Genomic DNA, 14,160 nt, shown 5'->3' on the forward strand with positions numbered 1-14,160 from the left:
TGGCCCGGCTGGTCTCAAACTCCTGACCTCAGGTGATCCAACCACCTCAGCCTCCCAAAGTGCTGGAATTACAGGTATGAGCCACTGTGCCCATCCTATGGCAACTACACCTCAATAAAGCTGTCTACAAAATTAAAGAATGGTGAGAAGACTATTAAGTTTCATACCATTGGCTTATTCGAAGCCTAGTTCTATCAAGATTGAACATTTGTTCCTTGCCTAAACCATACAAGCTTCAAACTCCTCCACTTCCATAGCCTATCAATCCTATTTCTAGACTGTAACCTGCCCTTCCTCTTCCAAATCTGACCAGACATTTTATATGTGCTGTCAACACGAATATCCCAGAGTAAGCCATGCAAGAGTGTGGATGACTTAACTAAATGCACTGCCGCTACTTGAAAAATTTAGAGTTAAAATTTAATGAAGTTTAAACTCAGTGTAACTGACCTCTAATTGCCCTAAGTCTAAGGTCTTTTAAGAAGCTGATAGGTGCCGAGTGCAGTGGCTCATGCTGGTAATTCCAGCACTTTGGGAGGCAGGCAGATCACTTGAGGTCAGGAGTTCAAGACCAGCCTGGCCAACAGGGTGAAACCCCGTCTCTACCAAAAATATAAAAATTAGCCAGATGTGGTGGCATGCGCCTGTAATCCCACCTACTCGGGAGGTTGAGGCAGGGAGAATCGCTTGAACCCTGGAGGCAGAGGTTGCAGTGAGCCAAGATCATGCCATTGCACTTCCAGCCTGGGAAACAGAGTAAGACTCCATCTCAAAAAAACAAAAGGAAGCTGTTAGGTGAGCTATTGGTACATTAATCATATAGACAATCTTAGCAGGGTTGAAGTCTATAGGTTTTGATTGATTTGACTACACTGTAAATTGTAAATAGATGCAATTTTAAGTTACCTGAATAAACTTTTCTATTCATTAACAGTAGTCATCTCAATTTTAGAGGTTTACGTTATGCTCTTGCCTCCATCTGCACGCACAACATGGGAAGACAACAGACACCAAAGATACTTTGGATTCTTGCTGCTAAGTAAGTATTCAAGCACTACGTGCGCATTGTTACAATTAATAAGGCAATCTGACCCCATCCCTGCCACCAGGAAACTGCAATACTATTAATATATTAAAAAGGAAGACAACTGAGATAAAGGGAATGTGGGAGGTTGGGGGGGGTGCTTAGGAGATATCAGAATACAACCTCTTAGAATTAGAGAATCTCAACAACCATCCTTTATGCCTGATCTTCGGTTCAGTAGCTCTAGGATTCCAAGGGGCCTCTCCTAACTGCATTGCCTTCTCTCCCCAATTCCCTTTCTCTCAGAATGTTACACCTTCCCCCAGTTAATAGTGTAGGCTTAAAATGTATCTAGGTGTTCTTACCTACTGACAAACTGCTGGAGTTGTTCATGGGAAAGGAATCAAGGCAAAATATCTAATGCATTCAGGTCATTGGAGTTTTCTTTTTAATTTATTGCTTTTTTGAGATGGGGCATCAGTATGTTGCCCAGGCTGAAGTGCAATAGCAGTATCTCTGCAAGACTCTGTCTCAAAAAAAAACCATTAGAGTCTTCACCTTAGGATGGACTAGGGCTATGGCATACTGGTAAGCATTTAAAAATAAAGGGGTATGATGGCCCGGATTTGCATTATCTGAGTAATGGGAATACTCCAACCCAGTCCGATTTCAAGGTCCCAGTGAGGTTACTGAATTCGAAGCTCAGAAGGTATGTGCCTAGTATTCCCACCATACGAATACAAGCGAGGTAAGTAACCTCAAAAGCATTGATAACAGTAAAATAGTTACAATACCTGTTACCCCTTTAGTATCCATTACCTTCGTTTGTAATATAATTTAACTGTCAGTTTACATAACAAAAGAGTCTTTTAAGGCGTAAGCGCGCTCCTGGGGAGGGTATGGGGCTGTTGGCAGGGAAAGCAGCTTTTCGATCGTATAAATGCTCTTTGTGCCCAGACTGCCCTCTATAAATCAGCACTATCAACCCTGTCCAGAGACTTGCCCATGACCTCCAAGAAAACACTTTATTCATACTACTCCTAGCGTGCGCTCCTCCTACCCGCCCCAGGGACTTCAGTCTTCCGGGGGAGGGATAACTACTTGGGGACACGGAGCACTGCGTTCGCCCTGGGTCACGTGGGAAGGATGACCGCAAAGCCTCCAGTCGGCACGCGGGTTCCGGGGCTGAGGGGCTGAGGAGCCCAAGGCGATAACCGGGATCCGCTCCGACCGCGCTCCTCTTGCCTTTGAGAAGCCCCGGAAGTGGCCCGGCTCTTGGCCGCAGCGGGAGGTCTTCGGAAAGAAAAGGCCGGAACCAGAAGATAGACTCAACAGCGATGCCCTACCCGGACCCCGCCGGCCTCACACCCCGGCCAGCCAGCCGCCAGTAGTGCGCACCGCCTCCTCGCCAAGCCCCGCCCTGCGCCCACCCCAGGGGTTAACTCGCACGCGCGCTCTTGTGGCGGAGGTAGAGTGCGCCGTCCAGGGCTAGAGCAAGCGCGGCCCCGCGGCCCGGAGCCATGCTGAGGAGCTGCGCCGCGCGCCTCCGCACGCTGGGGGTTGTGTGCCGGCCGCCGGTAGGCCGGCGCCTGCCGGGAAGCGAGCCGCGACCCGAGCTGGTGAGTCTGGGCACCCTCGGGCATGGGGCGGGAGCAGGACTCAGTCAGAAACACGCCTGCGGTAACAGAGCCTTCGATTGTTATCCATACCCCAACCAGCCAATCTCAGAATAAAAGCTCACCTGGGCACCACAGGGCAGCATAAGCAACAGGGGCCTAGGAATACTCAGTCCTGAGATTCAAACCGTTAGAAAAGGGATGGAAAGGTGACCCCGTTTTTTTGTTTTTTAAGAGACAGGGTCGGCAGGGCGCTACCTGAACTGCATAATTTAGTCCATCTATTTATATTTTGACAACATCTGTGTTTTACCAATAATATTTGAGGCTGTTTTTATTTTTCAAAGATTAAAGTGACGTGAACTAAAAGATACCACAGCTTTTATCTTCCCTTTAAAAAAATATTTGATCCAAACGCTTATCTTCCTTTAGGTCAATTAATTAGAGCTCTTTTTATAGACATCACACACAACACATATATAACTACACAGACAGGCAGAAGAAAACCCAGTTGCCATAAGATCTTTCATCACAGGGAGAGGGATCTATCTGCTTTTAATTCCTGGGGTTCCATGAGGAAAACAGAGATCGCCCCTCTTATGCAGGCATTAAAAGTGGCAAGGCAAAATGGAGAAAAATAACTCAGTCGACCGAAAAGAAACACTTTTTCCAGCAAAATAAGGTCCAAGAAAAGGAAAACATAAAGGCCTTATAAATATAATTACAACTTAGATATCCACTTTTAATTAAGCTGAGCACTCCTTAAGAAAATTCTTTTAACACCCTTATTATCTAACTTTAGCTCCACCAAGCAGCCAATATTTCTGGCTTTCAAACTTTACTTAAAGGCTCAGAGAAAGGAAAATCCAAGGTGGTTGGTGGAGGGCAGGGGAATCGACAAATAGCGAAAGGGCATACAGATACCAAACCAGAAAGGACTCATTCCCTAAGCCAGGATGAATCTGGGCCACGCCAGGCTAAACGAAGCTATGCAATGGGGTTACAGGCCATGCCCCCAAGGACGTAAAACAAGATGGAGGCCTGCAGCGAAGTTTGCTGTGGAGCATACAGAAAGACATGCAAAACACACAGATTGGCTACAGCTTAAGACTTACCTCACAAATCCTTTCTCACAAAACTTTACAGAAAATATAAACAGTAATCCTCATCATTCCCAAAAGAGCAAAACGTCTTCCAAAAGGAAAAGAAAAACCTCCTTTAAAAGTATACTGCTGATGGGTTGGAGAGGAGATAAGGATGCCTGGGGGAAGAACCTCTTATTCCTATGCAAATGGTTCCTCCACCAGAGAGAGGAGCTTAATTGCTGTGGGACAGAGCTAGACTCCCTGGAATGGGGAGGGGGAGACTGCAGGCACCTGGTAGGGAATGCCAGCTAGCCATGCTGGCGCCTTGGGGCCTGGGCAGTGGCTGTGGCTCATTCCTGCCCTGTGTGGCTATTGGACACCACACACACATGCTGCAGACACCACCATGCACCCCAGCCAGTAAAGAAGTGGGGCCAGGGAGCTACCCCACCCAACTGTCTTGTGAGTGCACTGGTGACCATTGGGGTGGGTGTGGACCACCTCCAGTATTGTAAAAAGAAGAATAGGTGCCGTTGCTGTCCCCCCAAAAAGAAGAGGAATGCCATAAGCCCAAAAGGCTCAGAAACGAAAGTGAGAGGTTTTGAGTCCCCATTTCACTCATACTTCTGTTGCAGGAATGAAGGAGGACGGGAGAGGCCATGGGGTGAGACAGGAGAACTTTATTGAGTGCACTCAGACCCAGCGGACTAACATCCAAAAACTGGGCCCAGAACAAAGACAGCACTTGACTTTAATACACACTTCTAAAAGGGGGTGGGCTAGCTTGAAACAAGCTTACAGTGGCATGAAGCGTAGTGGCGTGAAAGCAAGGATACAGAGGCAGAACAAAGGCAATTAATTCATCAAATTGTGACAGGTGCATAATTCAGGATTACATACTGTGTTGGAATTGATGGGTTCTTGGTCTTACTGACTTCAAGAAAGAAGTCGCGGACTCTCGTGGTGAGTGTTATAGTTCTTAAAGGCGGCATGTCCGGCGTTTGTTCCTTCTGATGTTCGGATGTGTTCAGAGTTTCTTCCTTCTGGTGGGTTCATGGTCTTGCTGGCTCAAGAGTGAAATTGCGGACCTTCGTGGTGAGTGTTACAGCTCTTAAGGCGGTGCGTCTGGAGTTGTTCGTTCCTCCCGGTGGGTTCGTGGTCTCGTTGGCTTCAGGAGTGAAGCTGCAGACCTTCGCAGTGAGTGTTACAGCTCATAAAGGCAGTGTGGACCCAAAGAGTGAGCAGCAGCAAGATTTATTGCAAAGAGCAAAAGAACAAAGCTTCCACAGTGTGGAAGGGGACCCAAGCGGGTTGCCACTGCTGGCTTGGGCAGCCTGCTGTTATTCTCTTATCTGGCCCCACCCACATCCTGCTGATTGGTAGAGCTGAGTGGTCTGTTTTGACGGGGCCCTGATTGGTGCGTTTACAATCCCTGAGCTAGAGACAAAGGTTCTCCACGTCCCCACCAGATTAGCTAGATACAGAGTGTCAACACAAAGGTTCTCCAAGTCCCCACCAGAGTAGCTAGATACAGAGTGTCGATTCGTGCATTCACAACCCCTGAGCTAGACATAGGGTGCTGATTGGTGTGTTTACAAACCTTGAGCTAGATACAGAGTGCCGATTGGTGTGTTTACAGTCCTTTAGCTAGACATAAAGGTTCTCCAAATTCCCACTAGACTCAGGAGGCCAGCTGGCTTCACCCAGTGGATCTCGCACTGGGGCTGCAGGTGGAGCTGCCTGCCAGTCCCGCGCCATGCACCCACACTCCTCAGCCCTTGGGTGGTCAATGGGACTGGGGCCGTGGAGCAGGGGGCGGTGCTCATTGGGGAGGCTTGGGCCACACAGGAGCCCACGGAGGGGGTGGGAGGCTCAGGCATGGCGGGCTGCAGGTCCTGAGGCCTGCCCTGCAGGAAGGCAGCTAAGGCCCGGCAAGAAATCGAGCACAGCACCGGTGGGCCGGCACTGCTGGGGGACCCAGTACACCCTCTGCAGCCGCTGGCCCAGGTGCTAAGCCCCTCATTGCCCGGGGCCGGCAGGGCCGGCTGGCTGCTCCAAGTGCGGGGCCTGCCAAGCCCACGCCTACCGGGAACTCCAGCTGACCCACAAGTGCCACGTGCAGCCCCGGTTCCCGCTCACGCCTCTCCCTCCACACCTTCCTGCAAGCTGAGGGAGCCGGCTCTGGCCTTGGCCAGCCCAGAAAGGGGCTCCCACAGTGCAGCAGTGGGCTGAAGGGCTCCTGAAGTGCCGCCAAAGTGGGAGCCCAGGCAGAGGAGGCGCCGAGAGCAAGCGAGGGTTGTGAGGACTGCCAGCACACTGTCACCTCTCAGTCCCCCCTCTAAACAGGACACCCCAGCTGCTGCTGGGAATTTGGCCGATGACTGCTCTAGCTACTTCCTGCTGGATAGGGGTGATGAAGGGGCCCTGCAATTGTAGTGTTCTCCAGAGGGGAGATCTCTAGGCCAGGGAAAGTGCCAGCGGGTCGGTTCAGGGGTCCTCGGTAGAAGTTGTTAGTTGAACTTATTTGGGGTTCCATTTGTAAGATCATCTGTAGCTTGATGGCCTCAATTCTAGAGGAAAGAAATTTGACAAGAAGGTTAAAAATACAGGGCCCAAAGGCGAGCAAGATGGCTGCCACGGGACCTAGAAAGGGGAGAAGCCATGTTGCCCAACTCCAGAGGTTGGTATAAGAATTTGGAAGGCGTTGTCTGATTTCAGAAGCCTTTTCCTGTAAATGCCAGGCGGCATCTCATACTATCCCCAACTGGTTAGTGTAAAAACAACACTCTTCCCCTAAGAAGGTGCAGAGTCCTCCTTTCTCAACAGTGAGGAGGTCTAGGCCTCGGCGGTTTTGGAGAGTCACTGCTGCCAAAGAGTCTATTTGGGATTGTAAAGTAAGAATAGATTTTGTTATTTCTTGCAAACAGTCTGAGAAATCTTTTGAGAGTGTGTGGTAGTAGGATAATGAAGTTGATAAACCAGCTATTCCGGTTCCTGTAGCAGTAGCCATTCCTAATCCTGTAAGTAGGTGTATTAGTTGTATGGCTCTGCGCTGATGGACTTGAGCTTTGAGGGGTACTGATAAGGTCTGTTTTCCTGGGGCAATGTTAATGTTGGGACTTAGAAAGACTAAGATGCAGGTGCCTGTCCAGTTAGTGGGGAGGCAGATATAGGTCGACATTCCACATAAGAAGAATATGCCTTGGCTGGGTAGACAGAACTGGTTATGTATGTTAAAAAGGTGTGTGAGTTAAGTTGAGAGTCTTGTAGAGGTAGTTAGGAGCTAGTGAAAGGGGAGGGGTGATTGTATGAGGTATCCAAGGAAGCAGGAGGGATACATAGGCAAAGAGCAAATAGGAAGGTAAAGAGAGTGCTCTGGAAAATGAGATCATTCTATCTAGTCTGAGTTAGAGGTAGGAGTAAATTACTGTCAAAAGGAAGGAGGATAGAAAGGAGGTAGATGTGATTAGGATTTTCGTTCTGGCAGGAGCTAGAGTATCTAGTCCTGTCACAAAGAGTATGGTTAGTGTGCTGTTTTCACTTATCTTTTTTAAGGAGGAAGAGGTCTTTCCTCAGGATCAGTGGTAGGAGCCTTTTTAGTCTGGGATGTTTCCTTCCAAAATAGGAAGTGCAAGTCCTCCAACAGTTCGCAGGTGTATCGAGGCTGGTCTGGCTGTTCTTGGGACTCCTGAGCTGATGATCCCACAGGTTCCTCAGGGGATGTCCAAAGTTTAACTCGGATGTGGTGAATCCAAGATTCCACTCTTGCCACCTTAACTGCAGTAGGAGTAGAGAGGATTACCAAGTATGGTCCTTCCCACAAAGGGTCCATAGATTGGGAGGTAGAGGGGAGAGATTTGACCAACACTAGATCTCCTGGTTGAAACAACTCTGTTCCCTTTTCTCTGTGACATCCTTCAGGTAGGTTTTTAAGGTTTTGTTGATATCCTGCCAAAGAAGTTATATCTTTGACCAAGTTGGCCGTTTCCTGATCAAGTAGGAGGTCATTTGTGAGAAAAGGTCACCCATACAGCATTTCATATGAACTGAGCCCTATTTTGTGGGGAGAATTTCGGATTCTCAACAGGGCCATGGGCACAAGAGTAGGCCATGGGAGGTGAGTTTCTTCTGTTACTTTCCTTAAGTGCCTCTTGAGTGTTTCATTTGCCTTCTCAGCCTTCCCTGAGGATTGTGGCCTCCAGGAGCAGTGAAGGTGATATTGTATCCATAGCACCCTGAAGATTCCCTGAGTTATCGTGGCTTTAAAATCTGGACCATTGTTACTCTGTAAACTTTGGGGGAACCCAAATCTAGGAATTATTTCATGAATTAGGACTTTAATCACTTCCTGAGCCTTCTCTGTCTTGCAGGGGAAAGCTTCTATCCAATTTGTAAAGGTATCAACACAGACCAACAAGTATTGAAATCCCTTTGACTTAAGCTTATGGGTGAAGTCTAACTGCCCATCCTCTCCAGGATAGTGACCTATTCTTTGTTCCCCCAAAGGGGCCTTACGATGAACTAAGGAATTATTCTTTTGGCACACCTCACAGGCTTTGACTACCTGTCGGATGGTCCGGAGGAGATTTGGCCTGTAAATAGGGATTTGGCCATTTGATTAGTGTTTTCAATACCCATATGAAAAGTTTGGTGGAGGGTTTTAAGTATTTTCCACTGGCTGGCTTCAGGTATAAGTACCTTTCCTTCTTCTGTCACCAGCCACCCCAAAGGGAGAAAACTATGCCCCCGTGAAAGTCCCCATTCTGTTTCACTCGGGGAATACTGGGGCTTCATCTCCTGGAGGGGGTTGTTCCATACCAAGGGTCCTTCCATAGGTATTTCTAATGGGGAGTTCCACCTGGCAGCAACCTTGGCCTCAGCATCTGCCTGATGGTTTCCTTCTGCCTTCTCTCCTTCACCTTTCTGATGGCTTTGGCAGTGTAAGACTGCCACCTCCTTGGGTTTTTGCACTGCGTGCAATAACTCTATAATTTCCTTGTGATATTTAATGGGGGTTCCGCCAGAGGTTAGGAACTCCCTCTCTTTCCATATTGCAGCATGGGCATGTAGGATTAGATAAGCATACTTGCTATCTGTATATACATTTATTCTTTTTCCCTTTCCCAGTTCTAAGGCTCGGGTAAGTGCCACTAGTTCCGCTAACTGGGCACTGGTCCCTGGGGGAAGAGGCTTGCTTTCAAGTATGGTTACATCACTAACGATGGCGTAACCTGCCCTTCATATCCCATTCTCCACAAATGAACTTCCATCGGTATATAGGTTAAGGTCAGGATTAGTTAAGGGGACTTCTAAGAGATCATCTCAGGTGGCATAAGTCTGGACTATAATTTGTTGGCAGTCATGCTCAATTGGTTCCCCATCCCCTGGGAGAAAAGCGGCAGGGTTGAGGGCCACACATGTGCGTATTTGAAGCACCAGTCCCTCAAGGAGTAGCGCCTGGTATCTAAGTAGGCAGTTGTCTGATAGCCATAAACTTCCTTTGGCACCTAGTATGCCATTTACATCATGAGTAGTCCAGACAGTGAGATCCTTTCCTTGTATTATTTTGATAGCCTCTGACACTAAGATGGCCACTGCTGCAACTACCCTTAAACAGTGAGGCCAGCCTTTTGCTACTACATCAATTTCCTTACTTGGGTATGCCACTGGTTGTGGGGTTGTCTCACGAGTCTGAGTAAGGACTCCAAGAGCTATCCTGGCTGTCTCTGTGACGTATAAAGAGAAGTTCTGTCCTGTGGGAAGGCTTAAGGCTGGAGCTTGTACTAGGGCCTGCTTTAAGGTTTTGAAGGCCATTTCTGCCTCTGGTTCCCATTCGACTAGATGAGTATTTGCCCTCTGGGTTTCCTTGATTAGAGTATAGAGGGGCCTGGCTATCTTGCTGTATCTGGGGATCCATAGTCGGCAAAAGCCAATAATTCCAAGGAACCCCCTCAACTGTTTTAATGTCTTAGGGCGAGGATAAGCCAGTATAGGCTGTATTCATTCCTTGCTGAGGGCCCTGGTCCCTTTGGCTAAGATTAGGGTTAGATATTTAACCTGCTGTAGGCAAAGCTGGGCCTTCGACCTAGACACCTTGTACCCTTGATTAGCTAGAAAGTTCAAGAGGTCTAGAGTAGCCTGCTGGCACGAGGCTTCCAAACTGGTAGCCAAAAGTAAATAATCCACATATTGAAGGACCAGAGTGCCTGGACTTGAGAAGTGGCCTAGATCTTGGGCCAGTGCCTGACCAAACAGATGAGGGCTATCCCTAAACCCTTGGGGCAAGACCATCCACGTAAGTTGGGACGTGTGGTCTGTGGGATCCTCAAAAGCAAAGAGGAGATGGGAATCAGAGTGCAGGGGAATACAGAAGAAGGCATCCTTGAGGTCCAGAACCATGAACCATTCTGCTTCCTCTGGTATTTGAGAGAGCAGGGTATAGGGGTTGGGTACAACTGGATATAGTGGAATTACTGCCTCACTGATGAGTCTAAGATCTTGCACTAGTCTCCACTGACCGTTCGGTTTTTGTACTCCGAGAATTGCGGTGTTGCAGGGACTGCTGCATTTCTTTACTAAGCCTTGAGCTTTGAAATGTTTAACAGTATTCTGTAATCCTTTATGAGCTTCAGGCCTTAAGGGATATTGCCTTTGATAAAGAAAAGTAGTGGGATCTTTTAACCTGATTTGGACTGGGCGGGCATTTTTTGCCCTTCCAAATTGTCCTTCCAGTGCCCAGACTTCAGGGTTGATTCCCTCCTCAAGTAGGGGACAACAAATGGGTAACTTGTTCCCCATATTCATGTAGATAATAGCTCCAGCCTTGGCTAATATATCCCTCCCTAATAAGGGTGTGGGACTTTCAGGCATAACAAGAAAGGCATGTGAAAAGAGCAAAGTCTCCCAATTACAACTGAGGAGGTGGGAGAAATACCTGGTTACAGGCTGTCCCAGGATTCCTCGGATGGTAACGGACCTTGAGGACAGTCATCCAGGACAGGAGATTAACACTGAGAAGGCTGTGCCAGTGTCCAGGAGGAAGTCAATTTCCTGGCCGTCAATAGTTAAACATACCTGGGGCTCAGTGAGGGTGATGATATGAGCTGGCGCTTGCCCCGGGCACCCTCAGTCCTGTTGTTGGATCATCTGGTTGCGGGCTTCTGACCCAGGGAACCTTCATCCTCTGGGGCAGTGCACCTTCCAGTGATTGCCTCGGCATAGTGGACATGGACGAGGGGGCAGCTTGTTTCTCACTGGACAATCTTTTTTAAAGTGTCCTAGTAAACCACACTGATAACAAGTCCTACCGGGTGATTGGCCTTCTCCATTTTCTGTCCTCTCTGAACCACCAAGGTTTGTTTGTCTGAGGGCCATGACTAAGGCTGCGGCCTTTCTCTGATCTCACTTTTCCTTTTGGGCCTGTTCCTCTTGGTCCCTATTATAGAACGCCGTGGTTGCCAGGTTTAGTAATGCCTCTAGATTTTGTTCAGGGCCTAGGGCTTGCTTTTGGAGCTTTCTCCTGATATCTGCGGCTGATTGGGTAATAAACTTATCTTTTAGAATCAATTGACCCTCGAGTGATTCAGGTGACAGGGGAGTATATTTTCTTAAGGCCTCTCGTAGCTGCTTGAGGAAGACAGAAGGATTTTCTTCTTTTCCCTGAGTTATGGTGGACATCATTGAATAATTCATGGGCTTTTTTCTAATTCTCCTTAGTCCTTCTAGAACACAGGTCAACAGATGTTTACGATTCCAGTCCCCATGATCTGAGTCAAAGTCCCAGTAGGGATCCATACTGGGGATGGCTTGCTGACCAGTAGGGAATTTGTCCCTTTCTTCAGCTGTCATTCTATCATTTACTTGACTAAGATATCAGATATCTCCAAACTCTCAGGCTGCAGCTAAAGCCGCATTCTTTTCATTAAAGGCCAGGGTTTGATCTAACAGTAGCATGACATCTCTCCAAGCAAGGTCAAAGGTTTGCCCTAGACCCTGTAGGACATCTATGTACCTATCAGGATCATCTGAAAACTTCCCCAGGTCTGCCTTGATCTGCTTTAAATTAGAGAGGGAGAAGGGGACATGTACCCAGCTTGGGCCAAATTCCCCTCCCCCTACAGCTTGAAGGGGACATAACCGATAGCCTGGGGGTTTTTGTGGTCCTTTGAAGATTTCTTTGCTTATTTCCTTCTGGGCAGGGGAGATTAGAGGACGATTATCATTAATAGGAAGGGGAGCTATAGGGAGGCTAGGATATGGGGGTAAGCTGAGAGGTCCTCCTGTGGGATGTAAATTGCAAGCTTTGCATAGTTGTGTATTGTCCCTCAATGAAAAGAAAGCTTGGACATAAGGTATTTCACTCCATTTGCCTTCCCTCTTACAGAAAAGGTCAAGCTGCAGGATAGTATTGTAATTTTTACTTCCCTCAGGTGGCCATTTTTCCTCATCAGAAAGAGAATATTGGGGCCAAGCCATACTGAAGAAAAAAATGAGCCGCCTCTTTTTCAGGTTTTGTGGGTCAAATTGGTCCCAATGGCTCAGGATGCATTTCAAGGGTGAGCCTGTTGATGCCTGAGTGTTTCCCATCTGAAAGACAAAACCGCCCGTGGTTTTGGTTTGTTTTGTTTCTCCCCTTGCCCAAGAACCCACAATGGTCCCTGGACCCTGCTGATCGGAATAGTTGCACTCACCGACGCAGCAGCAGAAACACTAGTTTTCCTCCCAGACCACATGGAGGACCGAGGAAGGTCGGATTTAGTGGTCCTTACAGACGCATTCTCGAAAACCTGCACCCTTGCCTGTCCTCCTAGACCACAAGGAGGACCGACTGAGAAAAATCGGATTTGGTGGCCCTTACCAATGCATTCTAGAGTTAGAATGCTTAGGACATCTTTTAGAGTCCTAAGCATTCTCCTGTTAGTATTGGGACTTTACCCCATCCTATAAAGATGTTATGCCCCAGAAATGAAGTGGAGGGCCATACCCTGAGGGAGGGAAGGGATCTCCAGAGTTGGAGGAGTGACACCTTTTGTCCTCACTTATATGAATAGGAAGGATACAATTTCTGAAGCTCCCCATATCCTAGCTTCAGGAATAGCTTTTGTTAGGCCTGTTAGTCTGAGGAGGGACCCTAAAATTCCAGGTAGTCCCCACTATGACGGGGCTTTGGGCAAAAAATTATGTCTTTCTGATTGGTGAGCCTGGGTGCCTATAGAAATCATTCTTATAGGAGAAACTAGAAAAGCACCAAAGACAGGTAGCAATTTTTAGAAGTGGGTCTAACCTCAGAGAAGAGAGGCGAGAGGAAGTTTGTCTGGCAGGCATTAGGACCCAGGTGGCAAGGGTCAGGATAGATAGGATAGATGGGCGTGTCTCGCTTGGGCGACATGCCTTTGAGAGTTCTGCTGATGGCCACAGGATCAACCAAGGTGTTGTCGGGACCCCGGAGCTGCATGGCTTTCCTCTCTGTCGACCCTTGGCTCAGCCCAGAAGTACAGGAAAAGTGGAAGCTGGTTCTAGGCAAACCAATGGTCCCAACTCCAAAGAGTCGGGGGTTGTTAGAGAGCCCTTTCCCAGAAAGCCTGACACCTGTGTCTTTAGTCTGGCGGCCGCACTAGTCACTTTTAACTGGTCGACAGGTGCCCGGTATTTAGCCCCCGAATTCTAAGGAAAGATAGGACAGAATAGCAAGTGAAAGGGGTCCGATGGTACTCACTGCTTGGTGATAGGCTATTGTCTCACTGCTCAGCGATAGGCAAAAGTCCCTTTGTGGTCGTCAAAATATGTCTGGAATTGGTGGGTTCTTGGTCTCACTGACTTCAAGAATGAAGCCATGGACCCTCGCGGTGAGTGTTACAGTTCTTAAAGGTGGCATGTCTGGAGTTTGTTCCTTCTGATGTTCGGATATGTTCAGAGTTTCTTCCTTCTGGTGGGTTCGTGGTCTTGCTGGCTCAAGAGTGAAACTGCAGACCTTCGCGGTGAGTGTTACAGCTCTTAAGGTGGCGTGTCTGGAGTTGTTCATTCCTCCTGGTGGGTTCGTGGTCTCGTTGGCTTCAGGAGTGAAGCTGCAGACCTTCGCGGTGAGTGTTACAGCTCATAAAGGCAGTGTGGACCCAAAGAGTGAGCAGCAGCAAGATTTATTGCAAAGAGCAAAAGAACAAAGCTTCCACAGTGTGGAAGGGGGCCCAAGCGGGTTGCCACTGCTGGCTTGGGCAGCCTGCTGTTATTCTCTTATCTGGGCCCACCCACATCCTGCTGATTGGTAGAGCCGAGTGGTCTGTTTTGACAGGGCCCTGATTGGTGCGTTTACAATCCCTGAGCTAGACACAAAGGTTCTCCAAGTCCCCACCAGATTAGCTAGATACAGAGTGTCAACACAAAGGTTCTCCAAGTCCCCACCAGAGTAGCTAGATACAGAGTGTCGATTCGTGCATTC

At 48.2% G+C, this 14,160-nt stretch overlaps 1 protein-coding gene across 1 annotated transcript in view; it reads left to right on the forward strand.

The window, feature by feature from the left end:
• Positions 1 to 2,096: 2,096 nt before the first annotated feature.
• Positions 2,097 to 14,160, forward strand: part of THEM4 (thioesterase superfamily member 4) — a 45,182-nt gene continuing 33,118 nt past the window's right edge. The window contains exon 1 of the mRNA XM_004026667.4: positions 2,097 to 2,643. Within this exon, the coding sequence (XP_004026716.1) occupies positions 2,545 to 2,643 (99 nt within the window). The 5' untranslated portion in view covers positions 2,097 to 2,544. The remainder of the gene's footprint in view (positions 2,644 to 14,160) is intronic.

Source organism: Gorilla gorilla, chromosome 1 (genome assembly GCF_029281585.2).
Source record: "Gorilla gorilla gorilla isolate KB3781 chromosome 1, NHGRI_mGorGor1-v2.1_pri, whole genome shotgun sequence".
In the NCBI taxonomy this organism is placed as follows: domain Eukaryota; kingdom Metazoa; phylum Chordata; class Mammalia; order Primates; family Hominidae; genus Gorilla; species Gorilla gorilla.